The sequence below is a fragment of the Podarcis melisellensis genome (assembly GCF_964234715.1).
Source record: "Podarcis melisellensis genome assembly, chromosome: 16".
NCBI classification, from domain to species: domain Eukaryota; kingdom Metazoa; phylum Chordata; class Lepidosauria; order Squamata; family Lacertidae; genus Podarcis; species Podarcis melisellensis.
Genome location: NC_138533.1, coordinates 21,431,835 through 21,458,051, shown reverse-complemented (window position 1 = coordinate 21,458,051; position 26,217 = coordinate 21,431,835). Strand labels below are relative to the sequence as shown.

The window sequence follows — 26,217 nt, the reverse complement described above, 5'->3', positions numbered from 1 at the left end:
CCTGCGCGGGATTGACGCCCAGGTTCAGCGGCCACAACCTTAAGCTCACCAAGTGCCGAAGTTTCCACTCAACTCACCTTGGGACGGGAGGTAGGCATGTAGACGCGCGCTCCGATCCTTCGCCATCGCGGGCCTGGGGCTCCCCCCTGGGGCCGTGGCGGGGACAGCGCGCCGGTCGCGGCGAGGGGCCGTCTCTCCTCGGCGCTCCTCCTCCTCCGGCTGCATCAGCAGTTCACGTGGGACTTGGACGCGCCTCCGTCCTGGGCCGGTGGGGACGTCCCTCGATCCGGCCATGGCGCGACTTGCGCTCTTGCTGACCCTGATCCTGCCCGGTATCGCGCAGCAGGCCGCCCGGCCGCCTCCCTTCTTCCCCGCCGCCGGCTCGGAACCGACCCGCAGCTGCTCCGTGGTGCTGGATCCCGTCTCCGGACAGCTGGAGACTGTGACTGGCTGGGTCCCCGCGGCCGTCGCCTGGGCTAACCTGACCGAGGGCATCCGGGAGACCGGGTAGGTAGGCAGGCAGGCAGACGGGTGTCCGCCCACTGCAGCGGGTCAGATCGGTGTCTGGGGCAAGGCTGCGGTCCTAGACGGGTTTCCTTTATTGTTGGGACCACGCCCTGTTGGGCGTAGGTGGGCTTACTTGCGAGTAAACAGGCTGCTAGGACTGCCTTGCAAGGCGCGCGTGTTGTGATGGGCAAACCCAGAGGAAGGAAGGCAGTAGGGTTGCTTCCGAGTAAACGCGCATTGCAAGCGTCCGATTCTCGTGCACGTTTTTACCGGGTGCAAGCTCAAATGAACACCGGGTGTTTTTGTTTTGTTGGAGGGGGTTACTTCCGAGTAAACGCGCAAAGGGGCCGCGTTGCAAAAGCGCGCAGACCCGGAGCAGGTGCAAAATGAAGGCAGTGGGGTTGAAGTTCGTGCGTGCCACACTGCGCTGCAAAAAGCGGTGCCCTCGGGGGCAGGAATCCAGGGCCGCTTTGGGTAGAATGAGCAGGAAGGCGCCACTAAAGCGAAAGGGTCGGATTGCGACATTTCAAAGTAAACAGTCACAAGACTCAGAAGGGACTTAACATGAAGTCCAGAGTCTTAAGTAAGTTATGTGCGGCATTTATTCAAAAGCAGGACGCAGCAGGGAGGAGTGCGGTTTGCTGACCCCAGTAGGACTACTGAGAAACTCTTATTGGGTATGCTGGCACACATTGATTACCTCGAATTCGACACAACATACTGTTCCTATAAACACCCACACCAATTCAATACAGGGCAAGTTGTGTTACAATGGGATTAAGAATCTTCTATTCAACATATTCTTCAGTCTCCTATAATATATAATAATGGACTAATTTTTCCTTTACAGTGTTCATTTTTTAAAATAACCTGTTATCAACACAACTGACTCCATTAGCGAGATCCACATTTCATTTTTCTTAATTCATCTCACCCTTCTTCAGTTGATCCTATTTCCCCTTAAAAAAGACCAAACCGTTTAATGTGTACCGTAGTTGGAACTGTTCTACCAGATCCCTGGCTATTTTTAAAAACGGTTGTTTGCTAAGGTCTCAGAGTTGTTAGGACACACACACACACCATCTCCCTCCCTTCCCCTCACAGAACTACCAATTCCCAGAGTTCCCTGGGAAGATGGATTGAGTGCCAAACCATCTGGTTAAATTTCAGTACAGTGGATGCTTGGGTTGCGAACGTGATCCGTGCGAGAGGCGCAGGTTGAGATTCGATGCTTATGTGCAAAGCGTGATTTACTGCTTCTGCGCATGCACGACTGCCGAAACCCGGAAATACCCGTTCCAGTACTTCCGGGTTTTGGTGCGTCCGTAACCCGAAAAAACGCAACCTGAAGCGTTTGTAAACCGTGCGCTGGAGGCCAAAGCAGGCACAGCACACTTACACACCCCTCTCTATTCAGGCAAGCAAGAGGCACGATCAGATTTTAAGGACATATACCAGGCGGGCAAAACAAAACACTCCAGGAGGTTGTGAAGCAAATCTGGGGAGCGATGATGCGGCCTGGGGCGGAGGAGAGAAGGTGTATTTGTGAAGATGGTATGACTTGGGGACAGTCCCCAGGGCCAGTTAGAGATTTCTGGAGGGCAGGATTGGGCTCCTCCAGGCCTGAAGTTCTTTCACACTAAAGTTCACGTGATGGGTCTTGAGTTTGCATTTGAATTTTCCACACTTGGCAAACTTGACAGCTGATGACCCCGGGTCATGGAGTTGGTAGGAAGCCTTCATCCTGAGGACTAGAATAGGCTTCCTCAACCTCAGCCCTCCAGATGCTTTGGGACTACAACTCCCATGATCCCTAGCTAGCAGGACCAGTGGTCAGGGATGATGGGAATTGTAGTCTCAAAACATCTGGAGGGCCGAGGTTGAGGAAGACTGGACTAGAAGCTTGAAGCTGATTTGAAGTGTGACAGGGGAGCTCATTTAAGGACTCAAGCAGAAGGGTGCTGTAGAGCAAGGAGGGGAAACTTGACAGATGGATTCCTTCGCTGGTCTTCTCAATACTTTTTATTCTCTCTCTTTCTGTCTCATTTATAGATGGGCCTCCCTGGAACTAACCACCAATGAGAAGTATAATGACAGCCTCCAGGCCTACGCGGCAGGGCTGGCAGAAGCAGCTGTGTCTCAGCAGGTAAGTGTTGGCGTACGGCCTCCACCCTCCACGTTTTCCAGCTTTATTGAAGACCCTTATCCCATCACTTCAGCTCTCTCAGGACAAAACCATTTGAGGCAAGCATTAACCTAGAAATTCACCTTCCATGATGGCACTTATGGAGGGTGAATACAGATGCGGTGGTCTCTGAACACGGGCAGAGTGCCAGACCCGGAAGCCATTGTTACATGTTACCTGGAGCAGCAAGGAGCTACCCCATGCCTGTTCTGAATGAACTTGAAAGATTCAGGAAAGGTTTCCAAACTCCCACCGAATATGGAAGGTTTTACTCGGGAGGATATTAAAATTAACATACAGTGGTACCTCTGGTTACGTACTTAATTCGTTCTGGAGGTCCGTTCTTAACCTGAAACTGTTTTTAACCTGAAGCACCACTTTAGCTAATGGGGCCTCCCGCTGCCACCACACGATTTCTGTTCTCATCCTGAAGCAAAGTTTTTAACTCGAGGTACTATTTCTGGATTAGCGGAGTCTGTAACCTGAAGCGTATGTAACCTGAAGTGTATGTAACCTGAGGTACCACTGTACCTAACTTAAGTTATAGGTCCCAATCCTGGCCAATGGGGGTGAATTAAACATAGGAAGCTGCCTTACTCTGAGTCATACCACTCGTCTATCCAGTTCAGTATTGTCTACACTGACTGGCAGCAGCTCTCCAGGGTTTCAGACATTTCCTGTCCTACCTGGAGATGCCATTGGGGATTGAACTGTTAGTTTCTGTTTATGCCACTGTGCAGTGCTTGGAGTCATATTTCTCGTCCTTCCCTGCGTGCTGGATACTCTGCGTAATGGGGGAATGTGCCTGGAGCCTCCTCAAAGGCTCAGGTCTTTAATCACATTGGAGGAGCTTGGTCCAACACAAGTCCGACATGAACCGGGGACCTTCTGCATGCAAAGCATGTCCTACTGCTGAGCTACAGCCGCCTTTCGCTGTGGATCTAGCTCAGCTGCCTTAAATGTTTGTGCCTTTGCAGCTCATCTACATGCACTGGATGAACACAATGGTGGGCTACTGTGGGCCGTTCAAGTACCAGACCAACTACTGCCAGAAGCTGAAGAAATACATCGAAGCCAACCTCGCCTGGATGATGCAGCTGATGGAGGCAGCGGACGATTCTGAATACTGGTACCAGGTGCGGCATTCTGTTCTGAGGCTGGGGTGCCACCTGCATCAAACCTTTAAATTGGTATCATTCCACTTTATAAACAGGCACGGCTTCCCCCAAAGCATCCTGGGAACTGTAGTTTGTTATAGAGTGCTGAGAGTTGTCAGGAGATACACACACACACACCCTGTTCCCCTCACTGGGCTACAATTCCCATCATTCCCTGGTTAAACCACAATAAAGGGAAACGAAAACATGCCAGCAAAAGCGTGTCGGTTTGTGATAGCATTTTGCAGAAGCAGGCACTGTGTGATGAAAACCACGAATCAGAAGGAGGAGAGGGGGGTTGAGTGGTGGTTTCAAGGCCCACTTTGTGGGTGGAACTGTGCAGTGAACTTTTAAACAACAAGCCAGATTTAAAAAGGCAACTTAACTTTTACGAGGATATAATAGAATAAAGAGATGTGGTGCTGTGTTTTTACAAGCATTGTGTGTGACTACTGTATATCATAAGCACAAATGCCTCTTAACAAACAGTAACTTACTAGGTTGCCAAATGTGCAAGTTGGCCCTAGTGCTTCTTTTTAGGGTTGCCAACCCACTAAAACTAGGTTTAAAGATAATAATAATAATAATTTATTTATTTATTTATTTATTTATTTATTTATACCCCGCCCATCTGGCTGGGTTTCCCCAGCCACTCTGGGCGGCTTCCAACAAAACACTAAAATACAATAACCTATTAAACATTAAAAGCTTCCCTAAACAGGGCTGCCTTTAGATGTTTTCTAAAAGTTTGGTAGTTATTTTTCTCTCTGACATCTGGTGGGTACAAGGCGCACATTTTAATTGTGACATTGGGAAGGCTCTAGTGGAGCTCACATGACATGCATACCACACAAATAACCCCAGAACTCAGAATAATTGTGCTCTTTGCACCTCTGAGCAAAAGTCCCTTTTTTTGTATGCTGCATGAGAAGAAAGGGTCCTTCCACCTCCGGAAAAACCAGTCGCTTAGCCACTAAAAAGCACATATTATCCAGCTGCAGGGTCCCTCCTTCAAGTCCCAAGACCCTGGGATATAACACCTTATAACATGAACATTAATGGTTGCTAATTTTGGTCAGTTTGGTCTTGTGCAATTGTTTGAATGAATTAATATTCAGTCTGCAAGCTGGCGGGTTCATTGCCTTCCATATGGCAGCGTAATTGCTCTTAGCTTTTTCTTTTCTCCTGATCCGAGGACCAAACTACGTCTCGGATTGTTTCTTGGCTGCTTTTAAGGTTTGACTCTGGGAGTGATTCCTGTGTGTTCTCCATCAAAATGCCCAGGTACGCCTCACCCTGCTGCAGCTGAAGGGACTTGAGGATGGCTATAACGGCCGGGTGGCCTTCCCGATCGGCAAGTTCTCCATCGCACCCTTTGGCTTTCTGTAAGTCTGTGGTTCTTTTGCACATGTGAGACAATGCAGGCATGGGGACATTTCACGGGTGCCTGGATTCTGCACAGGACTGACAGTGACACATGATGTTTAAGCCTGGGGTCATCAACCTCTTTGGGCCCATATTTAAACTGTCCTGGGCACCGTGGACATATCACTAGTGTGCACACATGCACTCACGACAACTGCACGCAACACACCTGCAACACAGATACAAGTACACACATCAAGTCCTACCGCCATCAGCTACACTCCATTTTGAGAAAAAAAGTTTTCGCTTTTTAAAAAAACAACAACCAGTTGGGAAGCCTAATTTTTTTGACAAGCTGATTTTCCTGGAGACTGCAGCTGAGGAATATTTGAGTTTGTTCCTGTGTAATGTGCGACGTGTTTCTTTTTTGTTTCATTGGCTACGATGAATTTTAAGCCGCTATCCCTCATTAAGAAGCAGCTAGAGTGTAAGGAATGGAACCGTTTGGGTCTTTACCATAAGTTATTAGGGTTCAAGTCTTGTTTTTAAATGTATTTGCTGCTTTTGAGGTTTTTAACTGTTTCTAATTACCTGACATATAAATCTCCTTGAGACTAGGGTTAAGAAAGAGGTTGGTAAATTAATTGTAATAATAATAATAAATAATAATAATAATACAGGCATAGGTAAAAAGACATAGGAACATAGGTCAGTAGCCCATCTGACCTCTTCCTTCTTCTTTGGTGATCACTCGTAGCCAAGTAAGATTGTCTTCCATGAACACGGTTTTAACAGTGAGTCCATAAGTGACTGTGGAGGCCAATTCTGAATCCACACAGCCTTCCACTGCAGAGACATAGGTTTCTGGATGGGAGTTTTAATAATGGTGAGGGTTTGCCAAGTGTGCCTTCCTCTTAGCTCATTCCTCCCTTTCATCCTGAGTTCGAGTGTCTTCAAAGCCCATGACGCCTTTGATAAAGGTTGTTCTCCAACTGGAGCGCTCGCAGGCCAGTGCTTCCCAGTTGTCGGTGTTGATACTACATTTTTTTAGATTTGCCTTGAGACAGTCTTTAAACCTCTTTTGTTGACCACCAGCATTACGCTTTCCATTTTTAAGTTCAGAATAGAGTAGTTGCTTTGGAAGACGATCATCAGGCATCCGCACAACATGACCATCTGACCTAGCTTCCTGTTCTCACTGTGGCCAACCAGATGCTCCATTGGGAAGCCAGCAAGCAGGATTTGTGCAATTGCATCCCTCCCTACTTAACAATCCCCAGTACAGTGGTACCAGTTAAGAACAGCTTAGTTTATGAGCAACTTGGATTAAGAGCGCTGCAAAACTGGAAGTAGGTGTTTTGGTTTGTGAACTTTGCCTTGGAAGTAGAACATGTTCCGCTTCCTATTGTGTGTGTTCCATTGGTAAATTGAGTCCCGCTGGTATGAGAAAGCACACCTTGGTTTAAGAACGGACTTCCGGAACGGATTAAATTCGTAAAGCAAGGTACAACTGTATTTGGATGTTGTTGGACTACAACTCCCATCATCCCTGGCCATTGGCCATGCTGGCTGAAGCTGCCTATTTCCCAAAAAAGAACTACCGTACACGGTTTGGGTGTGGGATGCCCAACCTTAATAATAATCCCCCCTGGAAGAGGTAGTGGTGGCAACCAACTTAGATGGCTTTAAAAGAGGATTTAACCTGCCCTCAGGTCTTATGGTAAAAGGCAGGTAAGAAATCTAATACATAATCAACATCATATTTTGGTTTCCCCCCCCCCCCCAAGAATATTTATTAAAGTTTTCAATAATTATACAATAAAAATCAAAAAAAGAATAACAAAAATACAAAAATAAAAATAATTAAAAACACAAAGTTTCCAATACTTATTTTTCATTAACTTATTTCCCAGACCTCCTCATACCTCCCTTTTTTGTATTCCAATTCAAATTGTTAGCTCAGCAAATCCTTATCAATAAATTTTAACCTGTCTCTAAACCTTCCCCCCCCCCATATTCTCTTAAAGCATTACAGCTGGAAACCACTTAATTTCTATCCGACATCATTCTAACATTCATTAATTTTGCAATATTTCTGTAGATAGTCTTTAAATTTCTTCCAATCTTCCATAATCAACATCATATTTTGGAACTCCTTGCATACTGACATAAGGCAGGCACGTTCATTTTCGGCACCTGTTTAGTTCATCCTGTGCAGACGTGTGGAACGTTGACACGTGATTTAGTCTGGTTTTTAGCTTGTCGTTGCTTTTAATTATCTTGAATTCTAAAAAAAAATGATTTTTTAAATTCTTGTTGTAAAACACATTGAGGTTATTCTTTTTTTTTCTTTTACAATCAAGCAGCATGTAAATTTTGTGAAATAAATAACAACTAAAATCATCGTCATATGAATCACCTCTGCTAGTTTGTTCCAGCTGGGGGGCGATTTGGAAGACCTGGAATCGGCCTTCAACAAATCTGGAAGCCACCGGGTCCTTGGCTCTGGATCCTGCTCGGCATTCATCAAGCTGTTGCCTGGCAACCAGGACCTCCTTGTCTCCCACGACACCTGGAATACGTACCAGTCCATGCTACGCATCCTCAAGAAGTATACTTTGCCGTTCCGGACTTCAGCCCGCAGTGAGTAGCAGGAAAAGGATATGGGGTGGAGCAAGGGACCATTGACCTCCAGATGTTGTTGAACTACAGTGCTCATAAGCCCCAGTCAGCATGGCCAATGTTCAGAGATGATCCATCAGTCTTTTCAAAGGTCTTTTCTTTTTTTTCTTTTTTTGACAAAGTAATAATCATAAATAAATAAGAATAAAAATGTGCACCCCGCCACCGAGACCGTTCCATTGTAACTATCCAACCTCCCAAAATGTCAACACCTCTTGCGATGGTTTGACCCCTTTCCGTTTTAACAGTACAAATTCTACAAACGCCTTCCATATCTCCTCAAAATCATTTCCTCTGCGTATTCCCCATCTTACCTCAATGGCACATGTTAATTTATCATTTAATAGCTATATCCTGTGCCTCTTTATACCATTCTTCCATTTTATATTCTGCTTGCCCCTGTCACTTCCTAGCTATCATAATTCATGCAGCTGTCAATAAATTTGTGAGCAAGTCCTTCATAGTCTGCAAATCTTCCACCCCAATGTAAATTGATAATAATGCTACCTCTGGACTTTTGGTCCAGCTTTAACCCAATGATTTCTGTTATCTCCTTTGCCAGAAAAAATTGTACATATTTACAAATATTTACAATATTTGCCAGAAAAAATTGTACATATTTACACCTGCACCACATGTGAATGTAATTCCCAGTTTCTTGGCATTCCCTCCAACATAACACCAAATATTCCTTGTTTATTTGATTTAATCCAACTGGTGTTAAATACTGGTATAGGGAAAAACTGTTCCTTTTCCCTTATGGAGTATCCATGAGCCCATATAGAGTCCTTAAGTAGGAGAAAATAACAGAGGCCAACCAGAGAATATTGAGAATCAAAGCAGCTAATAAGCCTGATCTTTATTAAACTATTGCAACAGGGTCCCCACTCACCACACACAGGGAGGGAGGAGAGAAACCGCAAACAATGGTGGGCAAGCCCTTATAATAGACTTTTGAAATTGCCCACCCTGTAGCTCTAGACCACCCCCCCCAAAACATCATACATACATCACAGAAGGAGACGGTCTCCAACAAAAATCCTGTTTATCGGGATACCTGATAATGGCCACTGATTGCTCCGCCTGGGCAGCCTGGTCATTCTTTTGTGATGGTAAATACTCAGTTCCTGAATCCAGGCCACAGGCTCACCCTATTCATACACAAATACACCCTTAAGACAGGATTTGTGAGCAAAGAGACAATAGGGGGGTTTCCCCATTTGCCTCCCATACTGCAGAGGAATATTTGAGGTCACTGGGGAAGTCAAACTGGCTTCAGGATTGCTCTCCTGTACTATTTCAGACACATGGTTTATATACTTAGGTATGTGTTTGTCATGTACATTTATGAACGTTTATTTTATATTTGGGACCTTAGAATTCTTATAACAATACCATCTCCAAACTAATTTATAATGATTTTCTTTTATTCTTATAAGAATCAAAGGTCTTTACTGGAGGGGGAGGGGGCGGTGTCTGTTGCCATGGAAGCGCTGACGACTGCTTGCAATTGGGCTCCCCAGGTGACAGCTTGATCCCTGGGTACGTCCAGTCTTTCTCCTCCTACCCAGGTGCCATCTTCTCTGGCGATGACTTCTACATCTTGAGTAGCGGCTTGGTGAGTGGCCCCTGTCTCTTCCACTGCTGTCCTAGATGAAGAGTTGTTTGACCTACAGCCAGCATACAGAACCTTCCTCTGCTGCAGATGTCATCTGAGATGGGTTCAAACTGGAACCTCAAGAGACTTGGCTAAATATAGCTAGTAGCATGCAGAATAGTAGGTCCTGCACTCTGACCTGGTGGAATGCTCTGTCCCATGAGACTAGGGCCCTTCAGGATTTAACCACCTTCCGTCGGGCCTGTAAGACAGAGCTATTCCGCCTGGCCTTTAATTTGAATTCAGCCTGACCTTTTATTTCCCTTCTCTTCCCTCCCCCTCCCCTTTTATGAAGATTATTCGCTCTGAGACCCCACAGCCAATTCTCCCCTGGCCTCCTCGCCGGCCCAAGTAGGACTAATTCAGCCAGCTAGCCCTGCTGATTATCTAATGCTTATTAGATGGATTTCCCCTAAATGGATTTCTGAACTTTGAATTTTAATGTTATTCATGTTTTTATACTGTATTTTATGCTGCTTTTACAATGAAGCATTTTAAATTTGTTGTTAGCAGCCCTGAGCGCAGTTTTTGAACCGGGAAGGGCAGGGTACAAATAAATTATTATTATTATTATTATTATTATTATTATTATTATTAGGTCCTGCACTCAGGCCAAACACAATTCAGGTGGAATATAAAATATCGATTAATTCAGGCCTTTGGTCTATCTAGCTCAGTATTGTTTACACAGACTGGCAGCAGCTTTCCAGGATTTCAGACAGGGAGTCTTTTCCAGCCCAATGCTAGAGATTGAACCAGGGACATAATCCCCACTTCCAGATCGCAGGTTGAGAGTCATATTGGTGCTACTGGGACAGTCATAGAATTGCAGAGTTGGAAGGGACCCTGAAGATCATTTCATCCGACCCCCTGCAATGAAGGAATATGCAGCTGCCCCATACGGGGATCAAACCTGCAACCCTGGCATTATCAGCACTATGCTTTAACCAACTGAGCTATCATTTGCCCTTTTGAAGGACACAGAGGCTGCCTTGATAGCCTTTGAAAATTTCTCCTGTTTGGGAAAACAGCAAGCAAATTGCTTTATTTCTGCGCTTTTAGAAATCACTGAAGTCCTGCAGATAATCTCATAGGAACATAGGAAACTGTATTGTGCGGGTTCAGACCCATCAGTCCATTTGACTCAGTATCGTCAACACTGACTGGCAGGGGCTCTCCAGGGTTTCAGACAGGGTCTTCTCTCGGCCTTATTTGGAGATGCCATAGGGCAGCCTTTCTCAGCCTTGGCTCCCAAGTTGTTATTGGCCTACAACTCCCATAATTCTTAGCTCGCAGAACTAGTGGTGAGGGATGATGGGAGTTGTAGTCCAACATCTGGGGAGGTTGAGAGGTTGAGAAAGGCTGGCGTAAGGGTTGAACCTGGCACTTTCTGCATGCAAAGCAGGTGTCCTCCCACTGAGCTTTGCATCTGGGAACCCCCCCATCAGACATCTTGGGGATCCCAGATGCAAGGCTTGCTCAGGGCCTTTTCCCTCTGCAGGTATCTCTGGAAACCACCATTGGGAACAGCAACAGCAGCCTGTGGATGTTCATCCAACCCGAGGAGAGCGTCTTAGAGTGGCTGCGAAACATCGTCGCCAACCGGCTGGCCACAAGTGGAATGGAGTGGGCGGCCATTTTCCAGAAGTTCAACAGCGGCACGTGAGTGGAGGAGCCGTAGCTCCGTAGGTAGAGCACAGGTCCTGCATGCAGAAGGTCCCAGGTTCAATCCCCAATGGCGCCTCCAGTTTTACGGGATCAGGTAGAAGCTGGCGTTGTTAAACTTGCGAAACAATGAAGCATGGGACGGAGCAATGGAGATATTTCTGAAACCACAATGGGCTATCAGCTCCGCCCAAGGCATGGTGTAGAACAGCAACAACCGGGGGAAAGAGAGACATAACATTTTACAAGGACAGGGAGAAACACCACAGGCAGAATAATTGCCACACACAGGAAGAACAAGGATATAGCCTGAGTGCCTCACTTGTATTTCTAGAAATCATTTAATGTGTCAACACGAATAGAAGTTATTAATATTGCAGTTGTTGCATAAGGGATTATTATATTGACCGAAAGGTAATTGGAATTAATAAGATTTCGGAACGCAGAAATAAAGAAAAACATCAAACCATCAATTCTAGCACGCGTTGGAGGGCACCTAAATTATATAATTCAGTATTTGAATGATAGGTATTAGTAATTGTATTATAATTGGAATTGTTATAAGGAGGCTATTGGATGGTAATTGAAAATTAATAAAAAATATTATAAGAAAAAGAGAGAAGCTGGTGGGAGTAGTTTTTTGCTGCCCGGGATAGACCACGGGAAATGAAGCAAGATGGACAAATCATGCTCATGCGTGTTTCATCTTTAAAACCTTTACAACAATCCTGCAAGGTAGACTAGTGCTGTTATCCCTGTTTGCAGACAGAAGGTGTGGATTAGGCTGAGAGGGAGCAGTTTGATTCAGGGAGCCCTAGGCCACTTTCACACCACTCTTAATTCCAAAAGCATTGTGCATGTTGGCACTCACCTGTTCTGCTTCTTTGCCACAGGTACAATAACCAATGGATGATCGTGGATTACAAATCTTTCGTCCCAGGGAAGGCCAGCCTCCAGAAGGGAGTCCTCACGGTGCTGGAGCAGATCCCGTAAGTGCTCTAAACTGTACCTCGTTGGACAAGCAGGGATGCCCAGCTTCGCCCTCATCTCCACACACCTTTAAATATTGTGCTTTCCCTGCTTAATAGAGGCCAGGTTCACAGGTAACACTGAGCCCAGCATCCTGGCTTACTGAGCTAGGATAAGTGCAAGCAGCTGTGAACCAATAAACTATATTATTATTAGCCTTGCATCGATTTTATAGCCCACACTTTGTCACAAAGTGGAGAAGAAAAAACATAGCTCAGTGGCAGATCATCTGCTTTGAATGCAGAAGGTTTCAATTCCCAGGACCTCCAGACCTGCTGCCTGAAACCTTGCCTGTCAGTAGACAATACAGAGCTACATGAATCAGTGGTCTGACTCAGTATAGCTCAGTGGGCGAACATCTGCTTTGCCCCCTAGTTGAATTCCAGGTATGGCTAGGGGAGAAAACCCTGGCTGAAGCCCTGGAGAGCTGTTGCCAGTCAGGGCAGACAGGTAAAGGTAAAGGACCCCTGGGCGGTTAAGTCCAGTCAAAGGCAACTGTGGGGTTGTGGCGCTCATCTCGCTTTCAGGCCGAGGGAGCCAGTGTTTGTCCACAGACAGCTTTCCTAGTCATGTGGCCAGCATGACTAAACCACTTCTGGCGCAACAGAGCACCGTGATGGAAACCAGAGCACACGGAAATGCTGTTTACCTTCCCGCCGGAGCAGTACCTATTTATCTACTTGCACTGGCGTGCTTTCGAACTGCTAGGTTGGCAGGAGCTGGGACAGAGAGACAGGAGCTCACCCCGTTGCAGGGATTCGAACCGCCGACCTGATCAGCAGGCCCAAGAGGCTCAGTGGTTTAGACCACAGTGCCAAATAAATACTGTCTAGGAGAGTGGGCAATTTTTCTTAGCCTCACGCCTTTAGACCGCGTCCCTCAGGGCAGACAGTACTGAACTAGATAGGGCAGTCGTTTGATTCACTATTATTAGACAGTTTACTATTTAATTCAACTATTTAATTCGGCAGTAGCTCAATGGTTCCAGCACTTGCTTTGCATGCAGACAGCCTTAGGTCAATCCCCAGGGGGGGTCTCCAGATAGGCGAGACCCCCTGCCTGAAATCCTGGAGGGCAGCTGCCTGTCAATACTGAACTGGATGGACCAGTGATTTGATTTGGTATAAGGAAGCTTCCCACAGCACCTGGGAGGAGATGAGAGCTTTGCGGGGTCTTCCCAGCACTGAGACTTGAGTGCCTGACTTTCCCCCTGATCTCGAAATAACAATATTTTGGTCTCTCCAGGGGCATGGTGGTTTTTGACGACAAGACCGAACTGCTCTACCAAGAAGGCTACTGGGCGAGCTACAATGTGCCGTAAGGATTTCATTTCATTTTCATTTCACTTTTATTTAGTATACCACCTTTCTCTGTTGCTACACACAACACGGTTTATAGCAGCAAAATATACAACAAAGAACGCACACCTTGTCATAATCCGATCCAATGGATCGACTTATATCAAATGAAGTAATATTCTGTAATCTGTTAGAATATAATAGCACACAATAAAATTAACTCTCAAAATATCAGCAGATCATAATTAAACAGAAATTAACTCTTAGCAATAAATAATTGCTAAACTACGATTTATAAAAACAAGTGCACGTCACATTGCATAAAAGACCACCATACATACATGCAAAATCATGTTTCTCTTTGCCTCTCGCTATCCTGGCTCCTTCCACTGCCTGATCTCTGTCTTGCTCCCTTGGGAGGCAAAAGGCATCTGTGTCGAAAATGACAAATGCCTTTAAAACAAGACTAAAACCCTAATAAGCAGGCACTCATGGAAAAGATACATCCAGCAAGCTGAGAAAGCCTGTTGGAAAAAAAAACATCTTCAGTTGTTTCAAGACAGTGCAGATAGTAGGTGCCTGGCTTATTCCACAAGGCAGGGGCAGCCACGCTAAAAGCCCTACTCCTCTGATTTGTTTATTTATATTGTTATTATTATTATTATTAATTTATTAAATACCTGTAGATCTCAGGGCGGTTCACAACCAAAATCACAGTATAAAAAACACAGAATACATAATTAAAAACAAAACAACCCAATAAATCCCCCCTTCCACGACACATTTTAAAAGGGCATTGGATGTCAATCAGCCAAAGGCCTGGTGAAAAAGGAAAGCTTTTGCCTAAGGATGTATAATGAAGGTGCCAGGCGAACTTACTTGGGGAGAGCATTCCACAGACGGGGAGCCACTGCAGAGAAGGACCCGTTCTCTTGTTGCCACCCTTCTTGAGGAGGAGGCACACAAAGGAGGGCCTCAGAAGATGATCTCAGGGTCCACGTAGGTTCATATGGAAAGAGGCAGTCCTTGAGGTATTGAGGTCCTGAGCCGTTTTAAGTTACTGCAGAGTGGACTTCTGAGATCTTTTGAAATTGCAACAGAGACTCTCCCACAGACCACAGGAATCTACTGGGTGTGTAAGGGATAAGGCAGTCTCTCAGGTAACCTGGTCCTAAGCTGTATGGGGGCTCTTACATTCGTGCCAGCCCCTTTAATTTGGCCCGGTATCTGATTGACAGCCAGTACAAATCCCACGAGCAAGGGGTTACCATATTTTTTGCTCTATGACTCACTTTTTCCCTCCTAAAAAGTAAGGGGAAATGTGTGTGCGTCTTATGGAGCGAATGCAGGCTGCGCAGCTATCACAGAAGCCAGAACAGCAAGAGGGATTGCTGCTTTCACTGCACAGTGATCCCTCTAGCTGTTCTGGCTTCTGAGATTCAGAATATTTTTTTTCTTGTTTTCCTCCTCCAAAAACTAGGTGCGTCTTGTGGTCTGGTGCGTCTTATAGAGCGAAAAATACGGTATATGCTGGCTGGAAGCTTTGCCTTACAATTTGTCCTGTCGCTGAGAAACCCTCCTCCAGGAGCTAAGGGATAACCTCTGGATTGAGCCCTGATCTAGTCCCACACCAGCCAATGTGTTATAGTGCCAAACTAGGACTTGGAGAAACCTGAATTGAGGTCCCCACTCGGCCGTGAAGCTCACTGGGTGACCTGGGGCCAGTTGCTTTCTCTCTTAGCCTAACCTACCTCACAAGGTTGTTGTGAGGATTAAATGGGGAGGAGAACTATGTGTGCCACCTTGAACTCCCTGGAGGAAATTCAGGCTGTAAATGCAACAAATAAAGGATAGACTCCCCTCTAGCCCCCCAACATTGCTCAATGGCTTTTTCCCCCACACCCAGGTATTTTAAAGAAATCTTCAACACCAGCGGCATTCCTCAGCTGGTTCAGAAATATGGCGACTGGTTCACTTATGAGAAGAACCCCCGAGCCCAGATTTTTCGGCGCAACCAGACGCTGGTCCGGGACATGGGCTCGATGATCCAGCTCATGAGGTAAGACGCCAGCCGTGCTGCCCCCTGCAGGCTGGGAGTTGCATGAACAAATAATGGATACTACACGGCTGTCTCCTTGCTGTTGAAATGGGGTTGGGTTGCAAGCTGGACAGCACGTTTTTTTTTTGGAGCAAGGCATGAATTGGAGAAAACGTTGACTTAGAAATTGGACTGGGTGTTCACCGGCTCGTGTGAAACACTGTCCCTGGTTGGGATGGAGAAGATCTTTGCTCACTCTGCACTGTAAATTGAATCCATTTAATTTGTCAGTCCCATGCTTATTTGCAAATCGAATCATAGCCATTGGTTGGATTGCCCAAATTTTCTATTATTATTATTATTACTACTACTGCTTATTTATTTATTTATTTAATTATATCAATATTATTGCCATTGCTACTGTTATTGCTGTTGTTATTATTGCTGTTGCTGTTACACTTAAATTTATTAATCGCCTTCTATACCACCATCTCAACACAATTTTTATATAAAGTAATTGAAAACAAAAACACATGAAAATAACAGATACATTTAAAACAAGACTAAAACCATAACAAGTGAAGCTTCATGGTAAAGGCCCATTTATCCAGCTGGGAAAGCCTGTCTGAAGAAGAAAAAACCAACTCTTTCCCGAAAGTGCAGATTGTGGGGTAGTATTGTGACAGGAATACTATTCCACAGAACAGTGGCAGCTATACTAAAAGCCCCGCTCCGAGTTACTGCAGTGTAGTTTCAGGTTGTTGTTTTTTTAAGTGCCTTTATCAGGAAAAAGCAGACAAACATGTATATTTTAGAAGAGGCGAAAGGCATTGAAAACATGCAGGAAGGTGTATTTAAAATGCCTTCAAAATGAATGTTTTAGAAGCCACAGGAAACTGCCTTATACAGTTGTACCTCGGGTTAAGTACTTAATTCGTTCTGGAGGTCCGAACTTAACCTGAAACTGTTCTTAACCTGAAGCACCACTTTAGCTAATGGGGCCTCTTCCTGCTGCTGCGCTGCCGGAGCACGATTTCTGTTCTCACCCTGAAGCAAAGTTCTTAACCCGAGGTACCACTGTATGAGTCAGACCATTGCTCTATCTAGCTCAGTATTCACTGCATTGACCAGCAGACCAGGCTCTCCAGGGTTTTGGACAAAGGACATTCCCAGCTATAGCCAGCAATACCAGGGATTGAACTCAGGACCTTTTGCATGCAAAGCAGGTGTTCTGTCACTGAGCTACAGCCCTTTGCCTTTGGGGCAAAGTTCATATAGTCAAATTCAAATTTTGCATGCATTTTTCTGTCTTTTTAAATTGGGGAAAATGGGAGCGGAGGGGCCTGTGATGGAGTGCATGTGAAACTGACACAGAATGGGAATTGACCAATCCACCCACCCCCTACTTCCTTTGGCTCAGATGCCAAAAAGATAATGCTCTCCCAGTATTATACTAGCCTGTATACGGATTCATGCCGGGTCTCTCTGCTGTAGCAGCTCCTTAGTTTGCTCTTCCCAGTCCACACAAGTGTTTCCCCCAACAAAGACGGGGGTTTTTCACCCCGAAGCTCATCCTGTGGGGAAGCACAGCTCCAGGAAATGTTCAGAAAAGGAGCAGTCCTGTCATTTTTTTGCTGGAACAACAGGATAATTGACGACGACTCCTTGCTCTGTCAACTGAAGAAGTTGATAAGGAGAACAAGCAATACAATCAAGCAGAGGCTGGGTACTTCTTTCCTTTTCTTGCACAGGGTTCCCGCTTCATGCTAGTGGTATATAGATGGTCACCCTTCTTTACAAGATGGCTTGCGTTTCCAATTAAAAGCGAAAGGTTGCGTTTCAGTGGGCTGAGGACCTTTTGTCCAAACTCACTGTGTTTTGCAAGTTAAGTATCTTCCAAAACCATCCAGGCCAAAGGCGATAGCTGATCCTAATGAATTTGGTATAATTCCACCTGCTCCATCTCCTTTGGAGCTCTATATGTGTATATGGACCAACATAGTGACCAATTTTTTTGGACTCTCCTTGGGTGAGTAGCTAAGAGGACCATCACAGTGAGCCCTTGCATTTCTGTATCTCCCACTACACCATGGCTTGAAGCCCAGACTGCCCTGACTGTTCTGTCCCCATTCACATCCTCCCTGTACTCTCCGTGCAGGTACAACAACTTCCCGAAGGACCCACTGTCCTGGTGCCAAGGCTGTGATCCGCCACAGAACGGCGAAAACGCAATTGCCGCCCGCTCAGATCTGAACCCTGCTAATGGCACCTACCCCTTTGGGGCCCTGCGTCAGAGGCCACACGGAGGCACCGATATGAAGGTATGGGGTTATGAATATCATAATACAGTGGTACCTCGCAAGACGAATGCCTCGTAAGACGAAAAACTCGCAAGACGAAAGAGTTTTTCGTTTTTTGAGTTGCTTCGCAAGACAAATTTCCCTATGGGCTTGCTTCGCAAGACGAAAACGTCTTGCAAGTTTGTTTCCTTTTTCTTAAAAGCCTTTTTTGAGGTTTTTGAAGACTTTGGTGATTCTTGAAGCTTTTCCAAAACTTCTTTTGCAGCCATTTGGTAAGTTAAACTTTTAAAACTTTTTTTTGGGGGGTTGGATTTTGGGTGCTTCGCAAGACGAAAAATTCGCAAGACAAAAAAACTCGCAGAACGAATTAATTTCGTCTTGCAAGGTACCACTGTATCAAAAGAGCCTGTTGGATCAGGCCGATGGTCCCATCTAGTCCAGCATCCTCTTCTCACAGTTGACGTAGAAATTTTTGATTTTAATCATGTTTCAATATTAATTACACTTAACGTTGATGGTGTTGATATTGATTGATTGACAAACAAACAATATTTTTTATTATTAATAAGAATAATAAAGTACTGTACAGTGGTACCTCAGGTTACATACGCTTCAGGTTACATACGTTTCAGGTTACACACTCCGCTAACCCAGAAATAGTGCTTCAGGTTAAGAACTTTGCTTCAGGATAAGAACAGAAATCGGGCTCTGATGGCGCGGCAGCAGCAGGAGGCCCCATTAGCTAAAGTGGTGCTTCAGGTTAAGAACAGTTTCAGGTTAAATACGGACCTCCGGAACGAATTAAGTACTTAACCCGAGGTACCACTGTATTATTTATACCCCACCCATCTGGCTGGGTTTCCCCAGCCACTCTGCGCAGCCCACAACAGAATATTAAAAATACGATCAAACATCAAACATTAAAAACCTTCCCTAAACAGGGCTGCCTTCAGATGTCTTCTAAAAGTCAGATAGTTGTTTATTTCCTTGGCATCCACAGGTTGGATGCCACTGCCAAGAAGGCCCTCTGCCTGGTTCCCTGTAACCTCACTCCTCGCAGTGAGGGAACCACCAGAAGGCCCTTGGAGCTGGACCTCAGTGTCTGGGCAGAACGATAGAGGTGGAGACACTCCTTCAGGTACACTGGGCCAAGGCCATTTAGGGCTTTAAAGGTGAGCACCAACACTTTGAAATGTGCTCGGAAACGTACTGGGAGCCAGTGTAGGTCTTTCAGGACCGGTATTATACGGTCTCAGCAGCCACTCCCAGTCACCAGTCTAGCTGCCGCATTCTGGATTAGTTGCAGTTTCCAGGTCACTTCAAAGGCAGCCCCACGTAGAGCACATTACAGTAGTCCAAGCAGGAGGTAACCAGAGCATGCACCACTCTGACGAGACAGTCTGCAGGCAGGTAGGGTCACAGCCTGCGTACCAGCTAGTAATTTAACCTTGATGATTATGATATTGATTGATAAACAAACAAACAAACAAACAAACAAACAAACAATATTTTAATTATTCATACCCTGGGCGGCCTCCAACACACATATAAACATAATAAAACATCAAACATTAAAAACTTCCCAATACAAGGCTGCCTTCAGATGTCTTCTAAAAGTTGTGTAGTTCTTTATCTCCTTGACATCTGATGGGAGGGTGTTCCACAAGTTGGGTGCCACTGCCGAGAAGGCCCTCTGCCTGGTTCCCTGTAACTTCACTTCTCACAATGAGGGAACTGCCAGAAGGACCCTTGGATAGAATATATTAGGCTTGATTTTGTGTGCCTCCATTTTTATGACTCCTACGCTGCATTCCTTCCCTGTCTGACCCTGAAATTGGCACAACTGGTCCTTTGGGATGTTTTGCTATGTCTGTGTTTTGAGTTAACACCAGGGTGAAGCCGAGCATCTCCTTGAGATGTTCCAGGGACACAGATGGGAAAAGAATGTCAGCAGCCCCCACTGGTGGCTTGGTTGCTAAGATAACTGAGGTTAAAGTGTGATAGTTAGGGCCAAATGGTTTGGGGGCACCCCAAGGTAATTGCAGGGGAGTCAGTTTTAAACAGCTATTCTTTGATAGATATTTCCATTGCAAATGTAACAGCAAGGAAAAAATAATGTCTGCTCATGTTCACAATAAGAATAAACCACGAATCAAGATGGCGGTGGATTGTATTAAAACGTAGACAAAATCCTGCTCCTTCATCTGAGGAACCATCCTGCCAGATTTGGTTTTCAAGTGGTTGGAGGCAGCAATTTTGGGAAACGCTAGCACAGGTCATTGCGTCTGTGACTCTACCTCACCTTCTTCCTTTTGCCAGGTCACTTCCTTTGAGATGGCCAAGAACTACAGTTTCATTGCCACCAGCGGGCCAACCTGGGACAACCTACCTCCTTTCCAATGGACCACCTCTCCCTATCGCAATCTGATACATATGGGCCATCCTGACCTCTGGAAATTCTCGCCCATCCAGGTCCGCTGGGGCTGATGCCTCATGGGCTCTCTCTGTGTGTGTCTCAAACTTTTCCCATCATGCTCGACAAGACCCCAGCTGGTGCTGTGGGGCTTTGTGGGTGAGCGTGTCGCTTTTTATTCTCGAAAGAGCAAAGGTGCTTGATTATGATTGAATGCAATCGGGGTTATTCGATTCCACAGAGACACCGGGGGGGGGGGGGAGTGCTGGATTTGGCTGCCTGCAAATCCCAACTTTCTGTTAGTTTGCTTGTTTGCTTTTCAAAGTTTCTAGTCCATATGGACGCAACAATAAGCCTTGAAAGAGTCCAGCCAAACGCCTGCTTCCAGCACATTAAGCCAGATGGTGGCTGAATTAAGATTGCTGGTGCTCAGGAGTAAAGTGAATTATTGGGGGTGGGGGGAGAAGCGGGAGGGGTGTGTGAAATCCACAAGCCTCACCTGCTGAACTGTACTCCCCCCCCCCAGTTTTAGCCAAATCACACTTCCCCCTAGAACAGCCAAAAAAAACAAGAGTTAAGGGGATTTCTCAAAAAGTAAAAGGGGGGCATTCTTCCATCTCCTACCCCTCCATTAATTACGCCATGCATAATTCCTTGCTATTTCTATAAGAACTTTCAAAAATTACTCAAAGTTGCAGCATCAGCCATGCAGATTAAGGTGGAACGGCTTGTATCATAACCAGCGCTGGTTGCAAGATTCTGTTCTCCGTGCTACAGAATATTTAGCTCGTTTTAGCACAAGATACACCGCAGTTCAGGACTTGAGTGTGTGGGTAAGATAATAGGGAGGGAGCTTCCCCATTTTCTCTCCCCTTGCCTAGGCGAGTGAGAGAGATTTGTTCTGCCTTACCCAAGCTGCTTCTTCCTGCTTTCTGAGCTAAAAACTCCAACCCATCTCCCTGCAAGGTTCAAGACTTCAAACCTCTCTCCTGCCTCTCAAACCTCTTGAGCTCCTACAGCTGCTCTCGCTGGTTGCAGCTGCTTATGTTGTTATGCTCAGATGTGAGTCTTGAGCTCTCAAGGGCTTTGTAGAAGGAAGATGCGCAGCCCTGACTCTTGGGGATTTACCTTCCTTTGCGGGTCGTATACCAAAGGTGTGGGTGCCTGAGTTCTGCACACTTAACTCCAACCGGCATGGCTTTCCCAGACAACGCCAAAATCTCCCATGCAGAGATGGACATAGTAGGGAAGGGTTGTAGTTTAGTGGTAAAGCAGATGCTTGGCATGTAGAAGGGCCCAGCTTCAATCCCCAATGGTCTCTCCAGGTAGGGCTGGCAGAAAACAGGCTGAAGCCCTAGAGAGCCGCTGCCAATCAGTGCAGACAATACTCAGCTACATGGAGCAATGGTGTGACTCAGTGTAATGCCATTTCCTGTGTTCCTACAACAGGAAGGGGGACACAGATGAAGCATGTGCTTTGTGTGCAGAAGGCCTCAGGTTCACTTCCTGGTATCTCCCAAGTAGGACTAGGAAAAGCCTCCATCTAAACCCATGAATAGTTGCTTCCAGTCAGCATAGACAGTATGAGCTAGATAGACCAATGGTGGGATTCAGTACAAAGCCATTTATCCTGTGATCCCTGGCACACGCACAAGAGGCTCGGATTCCCAGGATCGTTCTGGGAAGACCTGGGCAAAATCTAAGCCATTTCCTATTTATATAGTCCGTTACCTATTTATATGGATGCTCTTCCTGGGCTAAGCATCTCTCTCCCATGCTGAACGACTTCCCAATTTTCATATTGCCATTTCTCTCTGATCGTTGTGTGTACATACACATGGTTGAAAGTCAGGGTGGAGAACCTCAGGCCACCACGGGGGCCCTGATTGTAGCCCCTGGACCTCTCCTTATGTCCCCTAAGCTGTCCCCAGGACACACCCCTCACCAGCCCTCCTTTTGTGTTTTTGCCTGGCCAGAATGTGCCCTTAGTGTCTGATAATACCCCTTTTTTGTTTGCCTGGATACAGAGGGGTATATCTGAGTACATGTAGAAACCAGCCCACTGTCCAGGGGCAAGATCTACACTCTGTGCCCTGCCCACTCTTGCCTCTGGCCCCATCCAACACTAGCATCTGGCCCCCGGAAGATTGCCGAGAAGGGAATACAGCCCTTTGTATAGAAAGAGCTGCTCGCTTCTTGCTGTAGATCTTGGCTGCATAGGCCGTTGTAATGATGAGATCCTGCCCTTCTTCGTATTGCTATTTCTCTCCTGCGTTTACGTGCATGTGTGAAAGCGAGGTAGTTGGCTGCCTGCCTTAAAAGCAACCCCTTGGCATGACAGGAAGCGTTTGCTAATGGTTTGTTTTGCTACTGTTGCCTTGACTCTGCTTCCTCTATCAAATCCTTGGACTTGATAGAGCAGGGATCCTCCAAGATCTTGTTGATTTGCAGCTCCCTATCAACCCTGGCCATTGTCCATGCTGGCTGGCGCTCCCAGCGACTTCCAGAGAGGCACATGTGTCTCAACCTTGTTACAGAATTCAAGCAAATTCTGCCGAGCATGCGCAAAGTGCCTTTCCTATCATCACCGAGTAGCCACAAATTCCCCCTGCAACCCAAATATCTGTAGGCGATTAACAGGCATTCTGATAGATAATCTGCCTCTTGGCTGTTTCCAACTGGCTGCATTCACACTGCAGTTTTGGTTCCGTTTTCCAGACACTTCCCTGTTAATTTCTGCATTATATTTGAGCTTTCAGAACTGTAGTGAAATATAGCACAAGTTTGGAGCTCGTTTTCATGTTAATCTGCAGGTGGATTTCTTTTTCTCCCCTGGAAGAAAACTTGTGCTATATATTCTAGGAAGTGGCTTCTAGATCATGTGAAAGCTCAAGGTATAACATGGAAATTGTCAGTTATGGGAATGTTGGGAAAATGGTATAAACCACTCCGGAAGTGCTTTTTATGTCAGGTGGAAGCTGAACAATAATGCAGGAATTAACATTTAGGGAAATGTCAGAAAAATAGAATCCCCCGCTGTGTGAATGCAGTGTATGGGTACAGAGACCTCTCTACGTATAAAGTACAGAGCTGGTATTTACTATGCACGGGCATCGGGTGGGGGCAGGCTTTTCAGCGCACAGTGCAACATGGGAGCAGAAAGTGCTGACGTAGAGCTTACTTGTTCCAGCTCAAAGATGAGCAGAAGAAATGGATCTGGAACTACTGAGGGATCTCCACCTCTCCAGTTGTTTAACTATAGCAACAACCAAACAAATCCTTCCTCCCCTAAATATATTGCTCAGTTGAAGAAAGCTTGGAGCAACCAGGAGTTGCATTTTTGTGTGGAAGGACTGTAAATTCAGTTCTGTGTGGATGCTCCCAAAAAACTTCCGGGGCTCAAATTTATTTCCCCCCAGTCTCTGTCTTTTGCACTAGTCTCCAGTTGGTGGTTTAGAAAGGGGGAAGGGGTGTCTATTTAAACAAAGCTTGCCCACCCCCTGCTTGAGCCAATGTGGGCTTTATATTCTAATTACAAGCATGAAAAACGCAAAGGAAAACCCAAAACAGCAATTTGCCTTCAGTGCTTAGGAGTTGCAAGGGACGTCTTTCCTCCTTTTTTCCTTATACTTGAGCCAAAAAGGATATGAATCAGTCTGTTGGTAGCATAAACTCTGTCCCTGTGGATCAGGGTATATGAGTGTATTGGTCAGCTATATGAAGGGAATTTGGTCTTGCCTTGTATGATCAAAAGTTATTGTTATGATTTATTTTTGGTTTTAATAAATATCAACACTAACTTGACATCCCATGTTCTGCTTCAAGGTCTTTGATATTTTCCCAGAGGAAACAAGGCGGGAATTGTTTGAAATCACCAGTTAGGTTTATACAGTCACATCCCCTCTATCACACACACATGCACACAAACTTCTCTCTCCCACACACCCTTGCTTCCCTTTTTTGCATACACATTTTACCTGTTTCTGTCGCACACCTTAAGGCCAGTGTCATCTCAGGTTATGCTGGCAGAAACAGGTGTACCAATCTAGAGGAAGTTGGCTGTGCAGTTTTAAGATTCTCAGGATCAGAGCTTTTTGTTTCCATGAGCTGGGATCTCGTAGTATTGTTTCATTGTCCCATCAATACGATTCTGACTGTCAGGGACTGAACAGAGGAGGAATGGTGGAGATGCCTCCCCAGCCTGACCCTTCCAGAGAAGATGATGATGACAGTTCAGAATCACAACAGGGGTTTGAGGGAGATCACGGCTCAGAGGCAGATGAGAGGAAAAGCTGGGAAATAATAGGAGATGAAGAAGGAGCAGCACCAGCTGACGGACTCAGTGTCTTTAGAAAACATTCCAGACCTCACCTCTCCCTGAACCCGGCAGACATTAAAAGTAGGAGAGCAGACGGCTCAGAGGCAGAGGGCACTTTTCAGCAAGCATAGTGATGACACATGAAGAGGAGAGAGGGAGGGGGTGGAGACTCACTCAGGGCAACACCATTATTCCAAAACGCTGCATTCCCAGGTCTCTGTGAATATTGAATAAAAAGCAGTTGGTAATAACTTTTCCTTGTCTATTTGTGACAACCAGCCGTGGGGGTTGGTTCCTTGGCTGCCTGACGCTGACTGGGGAACTGACTTCAGTCCTGATTTCCTAGGAGAATGTTTAGAAGTTGGAAAGGCTGAAGTGGTGCTGCGAAGAATTCCAGGGCAGCGAGAGCCATGTGCACCCTCCCAGTCTCTGGATTATTGCTGTCCAAACTTTTTTCAAAGAGAGCCAGATTTGATGAAGTGAAGGGCCATGAGAGCTGACCAAAGGGCCAACCAAAGTTGTTAACCTTTTTTTTTTAGGATTGAAGTTGTTGATTTTTTAAAAAGGATTTCCCCCAGGAAATGAACTGCCGCAGGGGCCAGCTTAAACCGACCAGTGGGCCAGATTAGGCCCCCGAAACGCACTTTGGACATGCCTGCTTTATGGAGATAATCTGTTGCTGGGGGTCAGGGGGTGGGGTGATATTTGTCAGGACTATGGTAGGGGACAAGAGGGCTAATCCCTTTGTACTGAAATTCATCCCCCTCTTTGAAGCAGCTGTTTAACGTTTTAAAAACCACCTACATAAGTTTATTATTACTAAAAAAATATTTAAAAATTATATGCCACCATACTGGATAAGTTCTCCAGGGTGGTTTACTGGTTAAAACTACATCAGCTGTTATAGAACAGCACTCCCAGAGAATAACAGTTCAAATAATAAATCCTGTAAGATATAAATCGTTGAAAGAAAAAGAAGTACAAGATCCCCACAGCTGAACATCGTTGGCTATCTAGAAGTCACCTGAATTGGCTTTCTAGAAAGACTGTAGAGCAAGCTGAAAGGCAAGCCAGAAGTTAGGGTTGAAAGGTACATGAGGGCAAGACAGGAGGAAGCCAGAAGTCATTGTGGAAAGAAGCTAGGAGGTAGCATCAAGGACAAAGGTCAAACCGGGAGGCAGGAATAAGCCAGAAGTCAGGGATGAAGGTCAAACCAGGTGGTGGAATTCAGGAGCAAAAGATGCTGCAATAAACTTAGAGCTGAGGAAGACCACACTTCTCAAAACTGCATTGAAGCCCTCTTTTTCTATGCCCTTAGATCAATTGACCGATCATGAGACTCTTAATCTCAGAATTGTGGCTTGGAGCCCCACATCGGGCAAAAGATTCCTGCATCGCAGGTGGTTTGACTAGATTACCTGGTCTTCCAACTCTACAGTTCTATGATTCCATGGCACTCTTTCCTATTCAGGAGCCAGCCCACACACAGCCTGGGCATCCCATACTGCCCATGTAGAGGCCAAAATGTGCAGTTCAGCGACTCGCCACGAGGGGCAGCTGCACAGGAACCCAAACCACCTCCTGCAAATCTAGCAATCCCTCC

General features: G+C 45.8%; 1 protein-coding gene across 1 annotated transcript; it reads left to right on the top strand.

Annotated features, from left to right (window-relative positions):
* Positions 1 to 238: 238 nt before the first annotated feature.
* PLBD2 (phospholipase B domain containing 2) lies at positions 239 to 24,100 on the top strand. The gene is made up of 12 exons (XM_081892407.1): positions 239 to 507; positions 2,560 to 2,653; positions 3,670 to 3,828; positions 5,134 to 5,234; positions 7,643 to 7,857; positions 9,420 to 9,514; positions 11,055 to 11,215; positions 12,112 to 12,207; positions 13,493 to 13,564; positions 15,452 to 15,604; positions 17,742 to 17,904; positions 20,203 to 24,100. The coding sequence occupies exons 1-12, from the start codon at positions 293 to 295 to the stop codon at positions 20,368 to 20,370; spliced, it is 1,692 nt and encodes a 563-aa protein (XP_081748533.1). The 5' UTR covers positions 239 to 292; the 3' UTR covers positions 20,371 to 24,100.
* The last annotated feature ends 2,117 nt before the right edge of the window (positions 24,101 to 26,217 follow it).